Source organism: Balearica regulorum, chromosome 8 (genome assembly GCF_011004875.1).
Source record: "Balearica regulorum gibbericeps isolate bBalReg1 chromosome 8, bBalReg1.pri, whole genome shotgun sequence".
Lineage (NCBI taxonomy): Eukaryota > Metazoa > Chordata > Aves > Gruiformes > Gruidae > Balearica > Balearica regulorum.
In genome coordinates, this window is record NC_046191.1 from 19,332,049 (window position 1) to 19,355,565 (window position 23,517).

The following is a 23,517-nucleotide window of genomic DNA, read 5'->3' on the forward strand; positions in this document are numbered from 1 at the left end:
TATCAATACTCTGTGTACAATTAGCTTGTTCTAGTGCTAGTTTTGATGCATGCTTGATACATCATACATGCTTAATACTCAAGTTTATATGTGTTTTCAGTCAGTCAATCAACACTTCTCTGCCTAGAGACAATACTAACTATATTTTCCTGTGCATCAGAAATATGAATCTGTCTCTCACAACTTTGGTATCCTGAATATATAGGATAGATAGGATTCCTAAAAGTGCTCATGTTGTTTTCTCCCTCTTCTCTTACTATCTCTTCTTCATTTAAAAGGGGTTTTTTTCACCACTTAAGCAACATCTGTCAATGTCTACCCAACTGGCACCAACCCTGCTTGCTCAAACTAAATATGCACACATTAGATGTCAAATAGATGTGCAAACAGCAATGTTGTACAAGCACAGTGAGATGCTACAGAAATCTGTTCTTTCAGCTTTGTAACTTGAGTAGGTCAGTGTTCTGCAGTTTATACCTGAATAACACTACCATCATAATTTATTCAAGGATCTGGAAAATTTATAAGCATTAATATAATAGTTACCATAAGGTAAGTTATAGAAGACAAAGAACACATACTTACTGAAACTTAAGCCAACAAAGGGGGTTCCAAGATCCTATTGTTATGAATTCAGGCACATCTTTTACAGTCATAGTAAACTGATAAAAAATTATTGATGCGAGTCCTTCTATATTTGGCATTAATGATCATTTTTTGGTGTAAGAATTCATTTGTGGAATCGGTTTTGTTAGCAACCTGTACTTTTACAGCCAAAAAATATTTTGTGGGGCTATATTTATTAGAAAGCAATTTCTGCGTAATTGTCAAAGCTGTAGTTCAAGATTTCCTGTCTAGAATTCCTGTTATAATACCCATGAACTGGCGACCAAATGCATAGTTCACTAAAGGCAAGGATACAGACAGGAAAAACTGAAAGAGGAAGGAGAAAAGAAGGGGATGGTAACCTTCTATTCTCCCTCGTAAGTCTCTTTTCCCCAGGCTTTCCTCCCCAACATCAAAGCTTTAATAACTATGCTTAGCACCCCTGCTATTGACAAGAGTCCAAGACAAGCTTCTACTAGAAAAGTTGAAAAGATCAGAAACCACATTTATAATACAGAACTTGCTGCAACAAGACAAGACACACATATTGATGAATTGGCACATGAAACCTCTGCCTTCTACTTGGCCATATTATTAAAACTATAACAATGTACTCTGTACAGCATAGTGCAAGAGACACAGTAAATGAAATAGAGCAATTAACATGTCCACCACTTTGTTGCCTCTGGCATCCCCTCTTCTACAGTACTCTTCAGAAGGCTCTTGGCCTTCTCTGTCTCTGCTACGTTACCACATCCCAACTTTAGGCTGGGATTGAGGCCAGGGACCTTGCAACACTGAGATAACTGTTTAAAGCAGAATTCCAGCAGCAGTCCTCAGAGTCCTTTTGCAGCCCCTTTTCCAGACTTTTGTGTCCTGCTCTTCTCCTTCTCTTCTTCCAAACCCTAATTCCTACCTCCACTCCCACCCTAGGCAGAAAGTCCAGCAGAGGACCCACACACACTTTCAGGCAAATTAATTCTTGGCACTTTCCTTTGGCAGTCCTCTCTCAATACTGCATTATGTTCTCCTAGTTCACTTCTTCGATCAACCTGAACCCTAATCTGGGCACACATTTCCCTCAAATACGAACACCCGCAGAGAGAATTCTAGAAGCAGAACCCAGCTATTTGACTCTCCTCAGTCTCTTCCTCACCCAAACTCTAACCTGAAGCAGAAATTCAGGTGTCTGAGAAATTCAGGCTGTCCACATGAATAGCTACAGAAATATCCTACGTTCAAGGATAAGATACTTTTGTGGGGCTATATTTATTAGAAAACAATTTCTGCATAATTTTCAAAGCTGTAGTTCAAGATTTCCTGTCTAGAATTCCTGTTATAATACCCATGAACTGGCGACCAAATGCATAGTTCACTAAAGGCAAGGATACAGACAGGAAAAACTGAAAGAGACACTGGGTTTATAAGACACTTTTCAGAAGATTAGGGTCTTCTAAAAGACAGGGAGCAAATCCCAGCAATTAAAGAAGCCCACTGTTGAGAGACATGACATAGAAGCCAGATTCTTTCAAGGTTCTGAAAAATAATATTCACTTAAATGAAACACATTGAAAGGTACTAATTCAGTGGAAATTACAACACTGCAAGAGATTCTCAGTACAGAATCATAGCCCTAAGGCTTCTTCCAAAGTTTCTATATTGCCAATCCAGGACTGATTTTTGAATAAAATTTATGAATGCTGCAGAGTATTTTTTATTTAGTCTTAACAAAATACACATTTATGTATTTTTTCAGCACTCTGATCTTATATAAAAAGAAAACAGAACTTATAATTTTGCCAGGATTCCAGTTACTTTTTGGACCAGAAGTGAATTTTTAACTGTAAGGTTAGTAAGTATATTGCTAAAACTATAAACCTAAATCTGACATTTTTTATGATCTTTTCAGATGTGCTCCTTTACTTCCCATAAGTAAATCCATAAGCAAGAAATATGGATTCTTTTAATCTGCTAACAAAAGCAAGATCATAGGTAGTCACCATGTAACTGAAAAGAGGCCCCAATATAAAAATACAACCTACACCCAAAGCACAATGCCCACAAGTATTTCACCGAAGCATGCAAAAAATAGTCTGACATATATAATTAGTTTTTCTGTAGAAAAAGATAGACAGAAACGCTATTGAACTACAAATGACTGGAAATGCTCTGGCAGTGCTGGTTAGATACTGAACAAAATATTTTGAGGGTAAGAAATGGTACCTTACCTTAACATATTCCAGAGTAGAATCCAGAATATTCCGATCTCTGTAATAAAAAGGGGCGAGGAGGGAGGAAGAAAGGACACAAAAAGAAACAAACAAAAAAAACAAATGGTGAGTCCAAATATAATCTCATACTGAAGAAATGCATTCATATGAGCAATAGACTACTAGGTCATGTCAAAATCCTCATTAAAAATGGTGTGTTATAGATGGCCTATACTATCTAACTTTTTAACAAATATATAAACCACTGATTTCTTCTAGAAGGGTCAGGTAGTGGAGCCACTAGTAATTAATTTGGGAAATAAAGTTAATTATACAGTATTAGCAAAGCAAAAACAACCTTGAAATTTCAACAGATGGATGAAAATACCTATACACCACCTAAAAAATTTGAAATAAATTTAAAAGAGAGCTCTCTCAATGGCTTCTAAATTTATTTCTTGGCTTGTATGTTTTCCCATTTAAGCTACTGCTACTGATAGCATTGAGGAGGAGAGCATTGCTAACACAAGAAAATAGAAAGTAAAACATTCACTTTTTATATAAACAAAGCAAAGAATTCATAGATTTGCAATAGAGGAATGTTTTATTTTACATTTGGAAAAATAAATATGGTTCTTGTACTCTTCTAAAAAGTTCTCCAAATTATCATAATTTGAAAGCCAGATAATCAAGTCATTGCCCTATATTAAAAAAGAAAAGATCTCTTTGCAGGTTTCCTATACATACAGATGGCAAAGGGCACAGAAGCCTGTGATCAATTACAAGTCCTTCCACAGAGAGAAATAAAAATAAACATTTATTTTCAAAGTTTTTGTATATTTGTTTTTGTTTGAGAACTAGCAGGTTAACAGAGTTTGCAGTGCATGATTGGATCCCTTCTACAGAACCTGGGACAACATACATGGTGCTACCTTAAATATAAACATGTAACAGGCACAATGAAAACCTTGCAAACTTACAGAGGGGTCAGGAGCTTCTTATAGCAATCAAGTTTGCCACATGGACAACATACGCCCCATAAATTTAGAAACAGAATCCTGTTTGGTGGAAGTTGTTACAATGATGTAACACTGGAAACCTACTAAGCAGCTTCAGATATGTAGAAACGGGGTTACATTGAAATCAACCAACTCAGAATACAGTCTCTAAATTCCCTAAGTTGTTTTTGTATATTGTTGTAATTGAGTATCATCTGAAATTAAGTCATTATTTTATACTCAGTTTTTAGTCTTGTTCCGTAACAGCTTTTAATCCAGAGTACCTATACAGAGGCAAAACAGAGTCCTTCCACTTTGTAACCCTGCCCATAAATTATGGTGCTCAGCTGTTCAGGCTGTATCATGCGTTACTGTTTCACATTATCCCAATATTTATCAAGGGTCAAGTTCCATTCCCAGCTTAGTTTAATAATAATAATGCTGCCAAATTCAATGGAAATAGATTTTTTTTCCTAGGCAATAGACATAGAAGGGGCAGCTTGGTAACTGTATGCATGTAAAATATGTGCAAGCATACGATAGAAAACAGAGGCATAGCACAGAGGAAAAAGAAAAAGGAAGTTTCTAAACAGAAAAAAAAGTTTTCTTTCTCAACACTTTACAATTTGGGAAGAAAAAAAAAAATCCCAGTCTTAATCAGTTCAGCAAAGTCATTAAGCATGGCTGAACTCTTCTCACATTCAAATGATCTGCGGGAAGTCAGTATCAAATGCTTCTGAAAAGCTTTGCGGTTTAGTTCTTCACTTGCCTGTGGAATCTTTCAGGACAACGGGTCTACCAGCACTGCATATGCAACACACTCCAAAATAACGAACCTGAGCAACAAGGCTAACAACTAGTTTACTTACTTGCTTTGGCAGTGAGCACGTTTTGTTATGGTCTGCATTTACAAACTCCACTCCTGCAGACTAGCCTTGCTACAGACTCTACTGTTACCATCATCAGGTACAAGACAGAAGATCTTTAGGACAGATCAAGCCAAAGCAAAATGCAAGAAGTAAAAAAGCTTTATGACATAACAGTCTATTTACTGCTATATAAAGCAGGAAAACCAGAAGAGAGAGGGGAAAAGAGTGACCTACGTTTCCTTCACCATCCACATGACAAAAGTGCTTTGAAAATGTTGGCTTTAGGAAATGGATGGCTTAACAAATCTCTTCACAAGTGCTATAATATTTAATCTGGTAGGCTGCTACACAACAAAATGTAGGAAACCCTGCAATTCACCACAAGCACAGGTTATACATAAAGACATTTCTGTTGTAGCCCTATTCACCTCAGATATCTTTCTCCTACTCGATCAACCCCTCTCTCCCCATCTTCCCTTGTTGTCCAAGTCTTCATATTTGTGAAATTTTTTTGAAGTTATTTTCAAGGAAAGGTAACTTTCATTGATGTGCAGTAACTAGTAGTAAAGATTAACTACTGTATTTCCCTGTCACTCAATTCCACCACATTTTATGCAGAAAAACAGATTAAGCAGTTAGCCCAAATAACTAGATCACAAAACTAACTCCTGAATCTCAGCTCTGTTAGCAATGATGATGTGCTCCTTTATGCCATATGCTCCCAGCAAAGGAAATCTATAATGTCAGGAACCTAAGAAAAATATAAAGCACTTTTTTTCCTTTTCATTTTCCCTCTCAAAGAATCTTAATAAAAACAGTGAACCCACAATCACATTTCTTGTATTAGATGATCTGCAGAAAAAAAATTAATACTTTTAGATAACTACCAGATCAGATGAAAGGTACTTGCAGGCTCTGCCATCTCTCAAATCAATTTAACTGAAGGTTTGTTTCAATAATAGTAAGTTCTTCATCTTTCATCACATTTTATTACATTTCAAATAATGCTAATATTTATCTTCATAATAAGCTTGACTTTACAGATGGATTCATTTGCATCCGTTTACCTACAACATGTATGTAACAGAGTCTGCACATAAGTCAACCATTACTGTGTAAACTGTGGGTTCACAGATTGGGTTTTATTACACATTTTGGCTTCCTAATAATCAGATAAGCCATACTTCCATTGAGATAAAAAGAACATTTAATGCAGAAAGATGTAACCTGGAATAAATAAGTTTTCAGAACACCTCAAGGTAAGGTATTATGTAAAGGCTGCAGCAGGACACACAGTATTGACTTTGTGCTCTTTTCATACTCATTCTGTCACAGAAGAGAATTTAAGAAAGGGATGCGTACACAGTCCCATGCCCATTTCAAATATTCAGTGTTGCTACCAGACTATCACCTCATTTCATGACAAAACAAAATCCCTTTCCAGCATTTTTTTTGCTCATAGAAAAAAAAAGGGGGGGGGGGGGGGGCAAAAAAAGCACACATGTAATTAAGCCATTTTCCTGAGTAATGTAAATCCTCTGTTTCACTAAAAGAAAGCAGTTAGTCATCACAATCTTAACCTTCACCATTCTGAGGCTGTCCTAGCCAGAAACACATTTATAGAGCATCCCTATTGGCATCTGACAACATCTTCCTCTCTGCTGGCTGATCTTGCAGGCATATAACCCTTTAATCTCTCCCTACTAGTCCTTGGAAACTATCTCTTCATTCAGTCCAGCTACAAGATTCTTATTAGAATTATGGGGGGTTTTGCATGTACGGGTTGCTTACTGATATTGCCAAGAAAATACACTAAGCTTGAAAGTCAGGCATGGAGCTCCAGCAACCCCACAAAAAGATGAAAACAAGGAAATAGAAAATGTGGAGCTACTCCTTTGCTTCCCTCTTCTTCCCCAAAACAGTATCTGCTGCAACAATGAAGAATTTGGTGTCATACTGGGTGGAAGCAACTGTCTACGAGCAAGTACTGATACCTTTGAATGCTGTTAGAACCAACATAACTTCTCAGAAAATAGGGATTAGTATTATATGTAGACTTCTTCAAGATACAGCTAGAGCTGGCATCTGCTTTCTCCAGGCCTTTGGCATCCTCACATGCACATCAGTCACAATTATAAATCAGTTGTGATAACTTTAACAAAATTTAAGTGCAGACACAACAGTATTATCAGAGATGTCCAAATCCTCACCATTATTCAACTATTATACAGATATTCTTACAGTGATGGAAACTGCTGAATGGCCCTGAAGCAGCTTTGTGCTACTCTACACTTTTGTAAATGTACTTGTGGGAAAAACATCACCAGTACTTGATGTATGAAAGTACATTTGTTTGTTTATTTTAAAGTGACCTTTGTTGGGGACATTTTCAAAAGCGTTTCCTTTCTACTAGGTTGAAAGAACGATGCCCAGAAGAACATCTTCTCAACAGTGCCAACACCAAATCAGAGTGGAGACAGTACAGGCTCAAAGGGAACCTGAGAAACTGCAAACGTACCAAGCTGTTGCATGGCTGCTTACACAGACAGAACTGCTATAAAGAGACCAGATGGGATCAAATGCCTTCTTCAATTTGTGTCTTTGAAATCGCTCCATCTATGTAGGTTTAAGAAATACACTGCTACTTAAGTATGAAGGTGCAAGTTTGAGCATGCTAGACATACTGTGTTTAAGTATATGTACTGCAGACTGATGTTATTTGTACTGTAAACTAGAGTAAAAGATCCAGTGATTTTATCCTCCAGCAGCTTCTGCTTCACACACATGCCCCTACCACATTCCTAAGGCCATTCCACCCTTCTACAGCTGCACAACACCATTGACATGAGTCATTCAAACACCAGTGGAAACAAGTGCAAACTGCTATGACTAACTGTGTAATGACCTGCAGTTCACACAAGACAGTAGGGGCTCTTCAGTAATTAAAACTCAAGAAAAGTTACAATGTATTTTTCTCTGAATTAAATTAAATCTCAATTCATTCATATTTCTTCAGAATGCTCCTGCAGAGATAACGTTACAGCCATTTACTTTTACCACTTCAATCTTCTGCACATCCCTACCTGCTTCATTTTACCTATCACAGCAAAGAATCTACCCCATTTTTTCCACCTTTTCCAAATCAATTTCTACTTCTGCACCACATACAGTACTGCTCTCTACAACCTGTTCAAAAGCTCAGACTAGGCACCCCCATTCTTTTTGCTTTATTTTCCTTAATACTCTGGAGTCCCAGAGTTACAATGTTGTGAAAGTAGTGGTTGGGCAGCTTGTAGAAAATGGTCACCGTTTCTACAAACTGCTCTATATATGTGCTGTCATCTGCTGACTTACACCTTCAGCTGGTAACTCCTTACAGTCAGTGCTTTAGTTGCTGTAGTTATGCAGAATCTAGCTCTACAAAATTCTAAGTCTTCAAAAATAATTAAACCTTGCACAATGAATATGCACATTCCCAAAAGACTGACAAATGCTCAGTAGAATCACAGACTCCATCAATTTATCTGAAATTCATGTAAATCTGGGTACAGTTTATTCACAAAGCATGGTTGTCATTTGGCTGATGTGTCTTTCAGGAATGTGTATTTGGATTGAGGCATAACAAAGTTAATCCCTTGCTATAGTACTGAATAAGATGATGGTGGGAAGAAGAACTGTCCTCCCTGTCTATTCCCTATTTAAGAAGCTCATTGCATCAAACGCCTCTCTACATTGGATATTGTAAGCATTAGGAATATATCCCCCTATATGACATTTAACTACACTGGGGATATTCTACTCAATTTCACTGATTTCCTCCTAACCGACAGAAATTTAAAATCCCGTATTACAATTGATCACTCATCTCCCTGCCTCCCACATCAGAATAGATTGTATTTTGACAAGTTTGCACTGGTGAGATGCAACAAGCTCAGAACACAACTCCGAGAACATGCAACCTTAGCACAAAAAAGTGGCAAAAACAGGCATAGATGTACTGTTCCTTTATTGGATCTGGTTAGCAAATGTTAGGGGTACTTGGTTTTAATTTCATGCACATCTATGTTTCTGTGCTCAGCGAATGGTTTTCTGCAGTAGTAGCTGAAATTCTTCAAATGTGGAAGTGTCAAATTATCTCATAACCAGAACAGACATGAAAAATCCACTGGCTCTACACTTTTTTTCAGCTACAGAAAGACTGAAAATACCTTCAAGAAGAACAAATTGTGAAGTGTAACAAAGTAGTTTAATGTATTAAGAAGGATAACAAGGGTATAGAAGAAGAGGAGTTATAAAGAACTGACTGTAGCTTCTATAATACTTGCAGAGAACAGCAGGTAGCTCACCATCTATCATAAAAAAATATATCAGTCCCTAGCATAGGAGAAATTGCAATGCAGGATATCTTATGCTAACACTTCTTGCTGAAAGGAAGAAGTATAGCTACAAATGGTAGTTTCACCCAGAAGGTGACAGATTAACAGGTGCCTGGCAGTTGGTAAAACTTTTGATATAGAAGTGGCCTATCATAATCTAAAAATATAAGGACAGTTATCGTAGTACAATATCGTCATGGTCTCTTCTGATTTATTGTATCTTTAAGAAGGAGATCTCTAAAATGGTTGCTGCCCTGATTAAGAAAAGTGTTTACTAAAAGTAAGTACCCAAGTGCAAGTGAGAAAAAAGGTATTTTAAAATTGTAGTTGCCTTTTTGATACGTGCTTCCTACCTATCTTCATTCAGGGACTGAAAAGAAAATAGTCACTTGCACATTTATCTGTAGGATTGTTGGTTATTAGACATATGTACCAACATACTGTTATGTCCTGCAGTATTCATGGAAAGTGGATCTTTATTTAAAGCATAAAAGTGGTGGAAAGGAAAATAAATGGTCACATGTGGAAAGGAGGCCAGCTGAGGAAGTGATACTGTACTTGGTACAAGTGAATAGGGCTCTCCAGAACCTTTACAAAAGAGACCAGGAAACAGAACAGCTAGGAGAGAAACTTTGGGTGTGACAGAAGGAGTAATTTAAGAAACTTTCCACTACATACAGTGTCCTATGCCCAAAGAAGAAACAGCCTGAAAAGACAGAAGTTTTCGGGAAGTTTTTAAAAAATAACACTCGTTTTGGTCAGGCTCTGAGAAATTTGGGCCCAAGTTTACCTGGGAAGTAATTCATTAACAATAAGGTACTGATCCCACAATTACTTTCAAACAATGATACAACTGTGTCCATCCTATATGGTACTTCATGTCCTCTGCTCAGAAGTTGAAGGACTCAGGTTTAATTAATCTTCAATATTGGAGATTTCATACCTGAAGAACTACATTGCATTCTATATCCATATTTGAAATCCAGCCATTAATGGCTTTATACCTCAAGACTAACACCTTGCTAACTTCCAAATGTACTGCCCTCCAAGGACAAGGTCCTGCAGAGGACAGTGAGCCTGCTTAAGTTTATGATGATGAAGTTACCCTATTAATGTCAGCAGTGCTAGTTAAGTTTAAAATTGAACTCTTTTTTTTCCGCTGGACAGTTATGCAAGTCACACCCAGCTAAACATGCAGAGCCTTGAAAATCAGAAATGTTGAGGAGTACAGAACATCCTAAATGACCAGATAAATTAATCTACTCTAGAATAACTCTCTGCTGCAGCAAGTTCAATGCTAGATGATAGCACTTTATCTGAAATAATGGGGAAAAACACTGACATAGAAAAACAAGAGGAAAAGGTCTGCTGACCAGTACTCAAATTAAGTCTAAAGTCTGTCTAAATATACACTGGGATACACCTATCATACTTTCAAAACTACAGAAACTAACCACGTTCTTAGTGTCTGTACATAGATACTTCGGGCTAATCTATTTAGTTTACAGATTATTTGCCACATTTTCATCTTTTGCAACAGGGTTCAGTGAGCATTGGAAGACATTAGAGCTACTGGTTTGCCCATGTCCTCAGTGAAAGAATCAAGCTCATCACAACCTGCCCCCTCACCCCTCCCCACACCCACCAGATTAATTTTTTCTTTTTTTTTTCCTGATTTTTCCTAAACCATGTTAAAAAAAAAAAAAAGCTGGATATGAACAGCTCACGTCTGAGATTTTGGTAGAGTAAAAAGTAGCTGTTATGCCTTTATACTACCTACAAAAAAGAATAGTTTGTAGCAACATAAAAAGAGTAGTAGTGTTGTAGCTACAATCGCATTCAGGACTATCAGCATATCCAGGAATTTACAAGGCTTGAAAACACAGAATCAAGGTAGGAGAAAAAGAGAAAATATTAAAATTATAGCTTTGTAGTTGCAACCATATGCTTCTAAATATATAGACAGTTAAAAGCAAAGCTTTAAAAACAGAGAGGGGGAAAAAAAAATCTAATTCTGAGAAGCTGGTAGGTCAGAACCTCTCAGGAACAGTGATACAACAAAGCATCCCAGGCATTATACATAATTTAGAGAAATGTACAAAGTACTTTGATTCCAAGCCAGTTCCAACAGCACAGTCCTACTGTTTGTCAGTGACTCTATTCTTGAAATGTCAGTATAGACAATGAAAGGAATTTGAATAAGAAGTCATGTTTGCAAGTGTGAACAGATTAAATGGTTACTGTAAAGACAGCTAGTAAACAGGAATTAAACCAGCATATATTCACAAACATCCTGTATAATGGGAAACAGTCAGTGTAAATTAATGTCAACTTTGTTTGAAGGCTTTAATTAGCATGAAAACTTAGAATGATCATTTCTGGCAGATGGTGCACTTCAACACTTCCTAGGGGAGGGTCAGCAGAGGGAAGACAGTGATTTAATGCAAATGTGTGACCATGCAGTTTCTGCTAAAATATCCAAAGTTTTATTCTTCAAAGAAGCCCACACTACACATACAGGGCAAGAACAAAACTAACTCATCTTTCTTTCCATCAAATGCTAAATGTCTCATACATATACTTTTATCAGTCAAGTATCTCTACTAAAAAGTCTGAGTTGGACTCACATGAAACACTAAGGGCTTTACCAAGCGTGTTAAAAAATGCATAAAAAATTAACCAATTTCATAAGAAACTGTGTTTAGCTTTGATTTTACTACTGTGCTAGATTATCCATCCTGAAATTTATATTAAATTCCTTCAAATCATCACAAAGAGAAAAAAAAACCAAAACAACAAAACACAACAATACCAATTTGGTGCAAATTTGGATCCTATTTCTGGCCTCTTGACAGTTTACAATTTCACATCAGAGCTGTTATTAAACTGAATTTCACTTAACTTTGTTGTGAAGCCTGTTTGTTTCAACAGGAATACAGGCTGGGGGGTTTTTTCCTATTACTTTGCACTCAATAGAGGAATTACTGGTATTGATAAAGGAGCACATTTTTTCTTTCCTTCATCATGCTTTAAACTGATTGTGAAGATCACATCTTTATTAGCCTGATTCTCAAAGAGCACGATGTTGAAACTATCATATCAGTTGCATTATTTCTCTCCCCACAAAACAACTCTGGAACCAATGACCTGTTTGACAGTTGAGTATCAAAAATGTATTTTTCTCATAATTTCAAAAAATAAGTGGCTAGAGGCAGCAGAGGGAATGACTTCCTTCATGACAACTTGCTAAGAGGAAATCTGTGGCATGAGGTTCAAAATTTATTAGTCCGAGAATCCACATAAGAAGAAATGCTATGAATATTCTAACCACGGAAAAAAAGAAATCTTTGTTCACGTTTATTCTATACTAAGTACTGAAGAATACGTGCAGCAGCACCCATGACTATGGAATGGATTTTTGTGTGTCTTGTAAAAACACTAATTTCAACTGAAAATGCCATCTGGAGGAAAAACCTTCAGAATGTGTCTTACGCTCCTCTCTCTCCTTTCCCTGATACGTGGATTGGCTTACCCATAATGAATAATATATATGCAACCCTATTGAAAGTCAAACAAAACATAAGCCTTGTATGAGAAACAGGTCTTTTAGAATCAGACTCTGTTAGTTTTTATAAAACTGTTTGTTAGATTATTTTTTATTAGGAAGTTTAGGAACACGGAATAGTATAGCTGTCAGCTGCCAGACAATCCAAGCAGCAACTACTTGTTGTGCTGTCTCGCAATCACACTGCCTCATGAAACAGAAAGCATAGTATCAATAGTGGAATCTACTTTTGCTTTGGAATATTTGCAAAAGATTCTTTGCAAAAACTTTTGCTCCATTCCATCCTCTTAACAACCCGCAGAAATTCCTTGAGTCTCTACAATGAGGAAACATTTAAGTATGTTTGTCCCAGAGCCAGTACCAGACCCACAGAGACAACTATTACCTTAACCCAAGACTACGTGGGTACTGTTGACATCCAAATGAAATGGTGTAGAATGTTGAAATTAGTCTTTGACAGCTGCCTTCATCACTACATTCAAACTTGCTGTGGTAGTGCTAGTTCTGCATTACTTTTAGGTCTTGTTTATCTGAGGGATATTTGGCTGCATTAATAAAAAAAGCATGAAAATGTCACAAGTCTGTTAAACTGGAATGTCAGAGAAAAATATAATCATCCAAGTGCACAGGTAGTTCCAAGTGACATCATTTTTTCTGATGACACAATTCATTACCTTTTCCCTATTCTCCTTACTTTGGCTTATTTTTTGTCCCACAAAATTATGCTTTGTGTATTTATAAAGATGACTTATTTTTAATTTCAGTGTAAATTCAAGTTTGTGCTTTTAACAACATGAGGCTATGACTCATCATCTCTCTGATTTTTGCCCAAATGTAGGTACAACAAACCTTCCTAATAAGGACTGCAGACTTCTGATGCGCTTGGTCACAGAAAAATTGAAGCAAGTTTGACATTTCCAATATTCATTTATTTGAAGTGAAATATGCCTTGTAAGATCTACAGACAGTCTAAAATTAAGCATATAATTGAGCTAGCATTGCCTGTGAAAACTAGGAAAGTATTGGAGGTGGAGTGGAAGAACATGTACCCTTCCCAAAACACTAGAATAGAGAAACAAGAATTATTCTACTTCCCTGAAAGAGGTACTAGTTAAGATAGCTGCACAAGACCATGAGTATCAGCATGGTGAAGTGAAGCATTTGATATAACAAATACAGCCAGGTATTTTTGGTCTCAGTAAGAAAAGCAAGAAAGATGTCTGGCCTGACCCCCTTCATCATCCACACAAACGTGAAACTTTAATAATTAAAAAGAGCTTGCGTTTCCTGATGGCAGTCACAAAACACAGTCCAAAAAAAGACTACAGGTTCTAGCAACAGATATGCATTTGAACAAATTTTCTTTTAAATAAAGGTATCATAATATAAGGTGAAGCTAACTAAATAAAGTAACCCATGAACTAGGTGTCAAAGGGAAATTCCAGTTGTGCTTTATTTAGATTCAATTGTCAACATCAGATAATAAAGAATATTGCACAGAAGCACCTTTACAGTTTTACAGGTCAAAATAAGAATTCTCTCTTGAAAGTGAAGAAAAGTGAAGTTCTTCATTTTCAAGAGAGAATTCTTATTTTAGCCAATAAGAATAACTTTCAAGAACTTTCAAGAGCTCAACTGCTTCTAACTTTGGCCATTTATTATTTCCAAGAGGCTCTAAAAATGAGATATAGGCCTTCTCGAGAATGATTTTTTTCCCCCCCTTGAACTAATTAGCACACGTGTACATTCCCAAATCAAATAGAACATAACTTTACTGTACTGAAAGCTGACAAAATAATTTCTCCAAGTTTTCAGTAGTGACTCTCAGGTTTGAAAACACTTCATCTCTTGTGTATTTTGTTTTGGTCGGTTTTTTACCCCCCTGAAAATGCATGAATTAGTTACTGCAACATTAGAAAAGTGCTTTTGTACATCAGAATTTTATTTTTCCACATTAAACCAGAAGATATTAGAAATTCCATAAAGACATACTATTTCTGGTCATATAGGTGTAAAAATCCTGACAGAATATAATCCTACAAATAAATTACTATACATACACTTTGTCTTGGCTGCAGAGTAATGCAATTAGGTAGCTGTAATATAAGACTGGAGAAAAGTTTCTGGAAACCAGAGGAGTTCTATTAGGCAATGACACAATTCATTACCTTTTTCCTATTCTCCTTGCTTTGGCTTATTTTTTGTCCCACAAAATTATTCATTCTGTATTTATAAATTAAAGATTACTTTACTCATTTTTAATTATTGAAAAAGTTATCATAGTTATGTTTTTAAAATTAGACTATTTAAAACTAGACTAAAATTTTAAAATTAGACTATTAGTTCTGGTCTACTGACATCAAATATAGCACTTGGGTTGAACGATGCATCATGAAAAAGTTTGATTTAAATGTTTGTTCAGACTTTTAATGTAAACAGCATTATAGCAATGAAAGACTGATTTACTCCTGAATGAGAATATCCATATAATGTTATACTATTTCACAAGTTCCTACACAGCAACAAAAGTATTATAAGGTTTTGTTGTAAAACTTTGATAAGGTAAAATGGACTTCCCTATGCTGTTAGTCCCAACTAATTTGGATGTGAGTGTAAGCATTAGAATATATACGTTAGCATATACGGCAGAATGCTTACCACAGGAAAATCAAACTTACTCTCTCAATTTTCTTTTAAGTATACTAATGAAAGGTGCAGAGTCATCCCAGTAAGACTCAAGAAGTGATATATTTGCTCAGTTGGTAGTGTCTTCTGCTCTAACACAACTGGGCTGTCTGGTCAGGGACCAGAAGGTATAAAGATCAATCATAAAAATTAAAGAAAGCAAAAGTTAGAAGTTGTTACCATAGCATTCCGTGTGGGTTTTAGCAAAGCAATTGGATGATCAAACACAGGAACAGTACTTGCTGCAACGACTCAGACAACGCAAATTCTATTAGCAGGCTGCACTAACGACATCCTTTGAATCTCTTATTATTTCAAAAGCATCATGTTTTAATTCTGAGCAGGCAGAACTTCTTGCTATTTTCCTCTCAAGCATTCTGTTCTTACTCTTATTCCTTGTGCAAAAGTGTTCTTCACAAAACAAGGAATGTTATCAGTTACAAGCATAAATATATTTAATATGGAGGCTTTGGTCTCTCAAGAGAAGAAAATATCTCTTGCAAATCATGTTTACTGACTGCTCTTGAGAAGGAAGACATAAGATAAAACTTCAAATGTATACCACCATATTCTCTTTATGGCAGTGGCCCTGGCTGCTTGCGTTCTCTAACAGTATGCAAATCAAAGGAGGAAATGATGTTAAAAAGCCAGTTCATGTAAGAAGGTGCATCTCAGAGATCAGTGCCTGAGGAATACTTTTTTTTTTCAAAGTGAACGGGGTATAGAGAAGAAAGACTTTGTTTCAAGTGAGAAGAAAGCTTGATCCTGTATGCCATAAGTAAAAAGCACTCAAAAACTACTCTACATACACCCACCCACATAATTAGAACTGTCCTTCCCTCGAAAGATTTGAGAACAAGAAATCTTACAGTGATGGACACAGCAAAACTATAAATCCTAATAATAAACAGGGATAATTTGCTATTATCTCAGTGTATGCTGGGTTCCACCGAATCTTCAAGAAAAATAACTCATGTGTAGCTCTTAGGTTTGAGGCAGCTGGAACGCCACTCATTCTTTTCCTCTACACTCCATCCATATAAGCATTGAATCCAAATCAAAACCAAGTTTAACCAGTTTGACTTTCCTGGTTAAAACTGCTCTGTTAGAACAATGCAAAGGGTCATTTCAAAGCAATTCAGTGACTTTTAAAAGTTTCCTCCACAGGAATAATACATGCAATGCTATACCTTTTAAACATTCAGAAGTAATACCTGGTCCTTAAAAATTATTTTTAAAAACTACGCAGATTTCAAAAGACTAAAAATCCAAATCACTAGATCCCACAGAAAGAGTGGCATAGAACAGTATTTTAAACATGCGTGAGTATTTAACAACCCATATACTGACTAATCTTATTGCAAAAGGAAAATTATTTTGCACCCTGAGCTATTCAGTAAGTAAAAAAAAAAAAAAGAAATTTCAGAATTCCTGAAATCTATACATCAGATTCACTTCTCCCTCTCCCCACCTCACACGTGTTTCACACTGTTTTTTGTTTGGCTTCTTCCATCAAGACCTAAATTGAGTACTAGGGAGAAAAATGAACCTCTGTTAGAATGCAGAGTTATAATAAACAGCTGCACCTATAACTGGATATTTAGAGGTCTAGAAAAATGCGTAATAATTCTTATGCAACAAACATATGTAAATCAAGGTTTTACAAGGTACCTGGCATGGAGTTTGTTGCTCTTTCCATTTTGCGGAGGGTACTCTTCTATAACATCCTGTGCAAAAGGTGGCTGCTGCCGGTGTGTTCTGGTGTATGGCAATGTTCCCGTGTGGCTAAACATATCACAAGACCTAATGGGAATTGTCCCCTTCTTCTTCCTGGGGAGAGTGCCATGGATAGAGATCTCTTGAAAGGAGTCTGGGTGATGCTCGGTTGGCGAAGGTTTAGTGGTCAAAAGGTCCATGGAAGACGCTAACGAGAACTGGTGGTTCACTGGGCTGTTTCTGGGAAGACTTGAAAATTTTCCTGCAGCTATCATTTTTGGTGCTAGAAAAACAAAAACAAGAATTATCATAGCACAATCATTAAAGCCTCCACTTTAATGGAAGTTAAATAGCATGACTAACAAAGGCATCTAGAACCAAACTTCTGCTTTGCTTTGAGGCAGTCAGATACCTCAAGATGTAGCCTGTATTATAATCCTGTCACATTGTTCCCAACTGCACATCAAGCACATGTGTATATTAACTTTTATACATGTGAAAAGTTACAACAAAAAACAACCGATCTGGAGACACATGCAAGAGTAGGACCCGAGCAATTGTCCTTTTTATCCACAAAGTTCCTCTTTTTTGCTCCTTCACACTCTCTGAAGACTCAGGCATCAACTTTGAATCATTAATGAAAAGCAAAGTTTTAAGAACATTTTGACAAAAAACATGCTACAGCTTGGTTTGGAAGAATATATTTCTAAGCCCGGTAGTTAGCATACTGCGAGGAAAAAACTGTATCTGAAGAGTCTTGCTCAAGTAATAAATCTAGCAGAAAACTGGTCACATATTTCTAACAGGCTGTAAACTAAGGGGCTCTACCCAAGAGATAAGGGCAGGAGCAGATTACCGGGATTCTCTTCTTCAGCATGCATAGCCCGCTGGCTCAAAGCATTGTTGACATTAGGGATTTGCATAGCTGTCAGTCTCTTGTACAATCAATTATAGCCTGCCATACAGTACAGGTTTTTTTCTGTTATCGTGAGCAAAATACTTCATGAAACAAACATTTCAGGTGCATTAACAGGTTGCTGTTCTGTTCCTCAAAAAATGCTGCCTTGTGCTCACTTTATAGTGTTATATTACAGAAGACAGGCTGCCTTATTCTATCCAGTTATATCTGCCTGCAAAAGCCACTCTATGGAACATACATACAGACCTAAAGGTCAGCCAGTCCTACATTGTTTAACCTAGGTAGTGGTCAACCAGATGCCTCCTATAAAACCTGGAAAAGCCACAGGAACAGCAGAGATTGATATGAAAGCAGAAAGCAGAAAAGCTTTTGGAAATAACAGTTATGGGCAGGGAGAATCTGTTCTGACCTTGGTCACGTTGAAAAAATAAGAGTAGCACCCTGAAGGCCCAGCAGCCTGGAAGTCAGCTGCTTACAGCTGCACAAGAATTCCGCTGGTTTTGGGGAATGCACAGGTGTTGCAAAGAAAACAGAGCTGGCTCTATAGTTCTCCTGCTCCCTTTAAATTTAAAAATTTTAAAATTCAAAGGGAGCCGGAAGACTACAGAGCCAGCTCTTCTCCAGCCTCAGCATCACAGATACTATGAAAGTGTTGCTGCACTGAAACTACTGTTACTTCTACTCAGAGGTTATCATAACAGGCTCAGTGTTACAGTAACACTAAAACTGATCTCAAATTTATGGAAGAATTCTGCCATTTCCTGTCAGCTGCATTGCAGAGATTCACATAAGGTTTCCAGGCTTCCACAACAAATCTCTTCCCACTTCTCCCTTATTGAAGGTCCTACAATAAATACTCACTAATTACAGATGATAAACAATATTTAATTTTTTTTCCTTTTTTTAACATCTGCAATTTGCCAAGGCTCTGTCTGAGCACAGCTACTACATACTAGAGTAGAAAAGCCTCTGGAAATAGCATCTCTGCCCAGAGAGAATCTGACTTTGGTCAGGTTTCTTGTTGAAAAGAATAGAAAAGGGTTGAGAAATTAATAAGAACTGACATTATTAGTTACACAGATCCAAATAGAAATTGAAATCCTAAAGAAACCAAACGACACTCTCACAAAAAAAATCTTCCATATGGGCTCTTGATGTGAAATACTAAATCACCTCTCCATTTGTCATGTGGTTTAAGGACAGAGTTTCTGCTGGCTAGTATTAAAAATATCACATAATTATTTTCAAAATAATCAGAGTTGGGTTTTTTGTTTTTTTTTTAAATAAATCAGTTTTTCCATTACAATTGTTCTAAGCAAAACAAGCTTCCTATTCCAGAGAGAGGAAGCTCTAAAATGCAAATATAGCTGAAGCAAACTGACAGAGCTTGTTTCCAGTAAATTCAGCTTTATTATTAGAGAAGAATGATAAAAACAAACTTAAACAGTAGGAGGGGGGGAAAAAAAAGCTTCTTAGAATTCACACAATCATTTGAAAACTCAAAACTCTGTTTACTGTAGTAAGGCAACAAACATCATTTATAAAGAGTCTGAAAAATTGGAGGGTAGCTTGCTCATATTGCACATACATGTTGTTATTCTCCTTTTTGGGGCTGCTGAGATTCTGCACTTAATAGATGTACTTTCTCATTGGTTTATAAAAAACACCTCCAAAATCTCTGAATTCTGATTATTTAAGTGCAGGTTATCCAGTCAGAGAGATTTTTCTTAGGCTTTCCTGCAACATTACCACTATGCTGAAATGGAACACATGACATTTCATGCAAATGGGTATCAAAACCAATGAAAGCTTCACTTTAACAGTTGATACCAGATGAGTCCACAATAGGCTTACAAAGACAGTAAACTGTCAACCACTTCATGTTTGAGAACCCATAAAGCAAGCTGAGAATTCCCTCTCCTAACCAAATCACAGGATAATTATTACAGAAATACAGTAGGTTTCCAATCCAATAGTCTGAGAATTTAACAAATAAACAATGACTGTCTGAAGTACCGCATTTTCCATTTAACGTCCCCTCCAAAGAAGCCCTTCTTAAGAAAGAAAACCAAACTCCCTCATTTGTCCTAATCATTGCACCATTTAAGTCACTCTCTATAACATCCCATAATTTACAAATTCAATACCCAATCCTCAGATTCACGCCTGAGTTTTGTTTTGAGGAATCAAGTTAGAGTTCCAAAGTTAGTACAAAATATCTACATTCAAAAACTTGCAAGACACTTAGCAACAATTATGCGTGTACAGAAGCTTTGATAATATTTCAAGCAATCCTCCCTGCAAAACCCCTCAAAACAACCCCCATCCCCCAACACAACAGGTCTGCTAACTTCTACCCATAAATATATCTGCTTGCCTATCTGCTGCTCTACTATGTTTTCTTCATAAATGTAAACCAAGAACTACAACAATTAGATCAGTAACAAAAGTCCTGCCAAACCATCCATACATTTTTCTTGTATTGAATATAAACACTGCAAGGAGGGAGCCTCTTCAACTGAAGACTCTGGAATGTCTCAAATACTTTAGCATATGATTCAAAGAATGTTTGACTTTACTAGATATAGAAACCCTGAAAATTTTACTTCCTAAGAGACAGTGTGCTTTGAACATCTGCCATCATAGCAGAATGATAGCCCAAAAGGAACTGAAATTTAATGGTACACATTCCTATTTGTTAAAATGCAGCATCTAAGAAAACAGAGCACTTTGGAAGTCATACAAATTTCCTCTAACTAGATGCAAACAAGATTGACTCATGCCAATATAATGTTAAAAGGCTAGGTGAATTTGTATTTATATATAGAGTGCCATTTCTCTTTCTTCAGTCTGTTATATGGGAAAGTATATAGGAATGAAATTGACAGGAGTCAGATTGTGAATTCAGAGAATTGGAGGGCACGAAGGGTTTCCATGTAACTTCTGACATCCTGTTTTTTGTTACAAATGAGGGTGAGATAATACAAAGTCTTTAAATCAACATGGTATTTAGGAAAACAGTATGAGACTGGACATAGAATAAAATATGTATCTGGTAGGCAAGACCAAACACGCACCAAGCTCTAATCCAATGGGATGTGCATCTCTTCACATCATTGCTCAAAACAAAAAAGAACCATATGAACAATGAAACAAATAACCTTCACTTCCCCAAAACAACATACAAAATATCCTCCTACTCACGTCTTGGCTTTACAAACTTTCTGGCTCAGCTTGTCTTCGTGAAAACTTTCTGATGTTCACACAGTTTGAAGTAGCATTCTGATGATTTGTTCAACCTGATACAGGTATAGGAATAAGTGCCCTTTCCATACCACAACATAACACAACTAGTGTCACTAGCTGCTATTTTGTTGTTTCAGTCCACTGGAGGAGGGGAAGTGAAGGAAAGGGAAATCTCCAGTTCGGCCTCAGAGATTCTGGAATGGCCTAACAAACAGTCCAAGGCTGTACATGCTCATGCTAATGGAAACATCATAAAAGGAAAGAGAAAAGCAATTTCAGAGTTCCAAATCAGACTCTCAAGCTATCTCAAAACTCTGAGTTATATCTAAACCAGTTTTGGACATTAAAAGATTCACACTTCTCTCCAAGTCTTACTGATCTGCAGTCTGGGTGATCTCTAACAGTTCTCCCTGTTAGATCAAACTCTCTGAAGTCTATACCTGGTGTTAACATATCACCAATGATGGAATACTTAAAGTCTTACCATGTCTGTATCATTATATATGCTATGAAGCCAAGAAGGCTTGAATGTGGTTTTAATACATCCAACTGCCTTATGTTCTCAGGTCTTTACAAGATGGAGTCAACTTTTGTGAAAACTCTACTTACTTTTAACACAGCAAATTTCCTCACAGCCTCCTCCCACCCAGTGGCCCTCCCTCCCTCAAAACCAGTAACAATAAATTACAGTGAGTGCAAGATAATATTACTCTTTTCTCCCTGCTAAGTTACTTGGCACATTTGCATGCACTATGCAGATGCACATGGGAAATAATGAAAGTGATCGACCTTAATGATGAAGAAAGTCAAGTTCAGGACAAAAACCAGGTCAGTTTCCTTGGATTTATTTTTTTTGTAGTAAGAGAATAAGTTAGGGAAACAGAAAAAGCATGACTGAGAAGCCACTAAAGTTAACATATCACAGGAAAAAATACAGTTAAAACTATAGCCACTATAAACTCAAGGTAGATTTCATATTAATTGTCTCCCTAGAAGCAATGTAGTCTTCTTCATTAGTATAACAAAAAAGAGAGGATTCTTGGTCCCAAAATGGCTTAGAAGCAGCTTTCTACAACCTGTATTTTCTGTTGTGGGTTTTTTTTTTGTTTGTTTGGTTGGGTTTTTTTAAAGAAGATAAACTGATGTGGTAGTTGCTATAGCAAACAGGTCACAGGACTTTGAGAAGAATATTAATGTTCAAGAACCTACAGCCCATTATGATAAGGAGAAATAGATTGAGGAAAGCATACGCAATAGTTCAAAGGCTTCAAGCTACTATCAGAAAAAACATGAGCCTGTCAAACATCAAAAACTCCCCCCACAAGATTACAGCCAGGTCAGTGCTTCCAAAGGGTCTTGAAGTGCTATCAAACTGTTCTTGCTCACTCTCTCTCTCTCTCTCCTATATGTCATGCAATTTCCATTCCCCACACATCCTTGCACTGTAATCTGACAATCTATTTAAAATGTTATAACTACTATTCTCAGGCAACACAAAGCACATGGGCCAGAATAAATTATCTTTGAAATTTCTCAGTTTTGAGATGAGAGAAACAGATAAATCCCATATGTCTCTTCATGAGTTTTCATACGTAGAATGCCTTGATTATCTATAAAAATGCCATGAAAAAGTGATCATTGAAGAAGATTCAATAATAAGTAGAGACCTCCTCATTTGGCCTATACTATGAAATTATCTCAGAAACTTAAGCACCCCACCAATTAGCTTGGTAATCCTGAATGGTATGAAGCCTTGACTTGAAATAAACATTCTCTCCCCATTTTACTGGCAGAAATAGAGGACTTCACCAAGGTTACAGTCAAATCTAAGCGTTTTTCAGCTAATGCTTCAAAATACAAGCTTTTGTTCCTCCTCTAGTATAGGAAGTCATTTATTATTTTGCCTGTTCCTCTGTTCCCACGACTACTGAAAAAAACCCACAAAACAACCCACTCTAACTAAAAAGGAAGTATTTAAAAAACCTTTTCAGCAGTAACTATGGGCTTAATTACTTTGAACTAAATACCGACTTACAGAAATTGCAAATTTGGACAGAAAGAAGCACTTTTATATATGATCCTCTTTAACTGACAAAAAAAAAAAAAAAAAGACACGGCATTTCTTTTCTCTCTACTCAGTGAAGTATCTCGATGACACCAATGCTTTATACTTAAAGAATATTTAATAGATTTCCATGGGCTCCATTCCTATAAAACCTAAGCATTGTATCAAATCTCTCAGCAGTTACTGCCACAGGTACAGTACTTCTAGGAGTCCGCAAGTCAACCGCCGCCAGGGTCAGGGTTTGCCCTGCTCCTCCCTTCCC

The 23,517-nt window shown here is 36.7% G+C and overlaps 1 protein-coding gene across 3 annotated transcripts in view; it reads right to left on the reverse strand.

Moving 5' to 3' along the window:
- BCAR3 (BCAR3 adaptor protein, NSP family member) overlaps nt 1-23,517 on the reverse strand; it is a 61,567-nt gene that overhangs the window by 37,375 nt on the left and 675 nt on the right. For 2 of the 3 annotated variants that reach the window (XM_075759941.1, XM_075759942.1), the window contains exons 2-3: nt 16,981-17,308; nt 2,835-2,874 (exon numbers count right to left, since the gene is read on the reverse strand). In XM_075759941.1, coding sequence (XP_075616056.1) covers nt 2,835-2,874; nt 16,981-17,300 — 360 coding nt within the window. In that variant the 5' untranslated portion in view covers nt 17,301-17,308. Of the gene's footprint in view, nt 1-2,834; nt 2,875-16,980; nt 17,309-23,517 lie in introns of those variants that run through there. The other variant, XM_075759945.1, reaches the window with a different exon arrangement.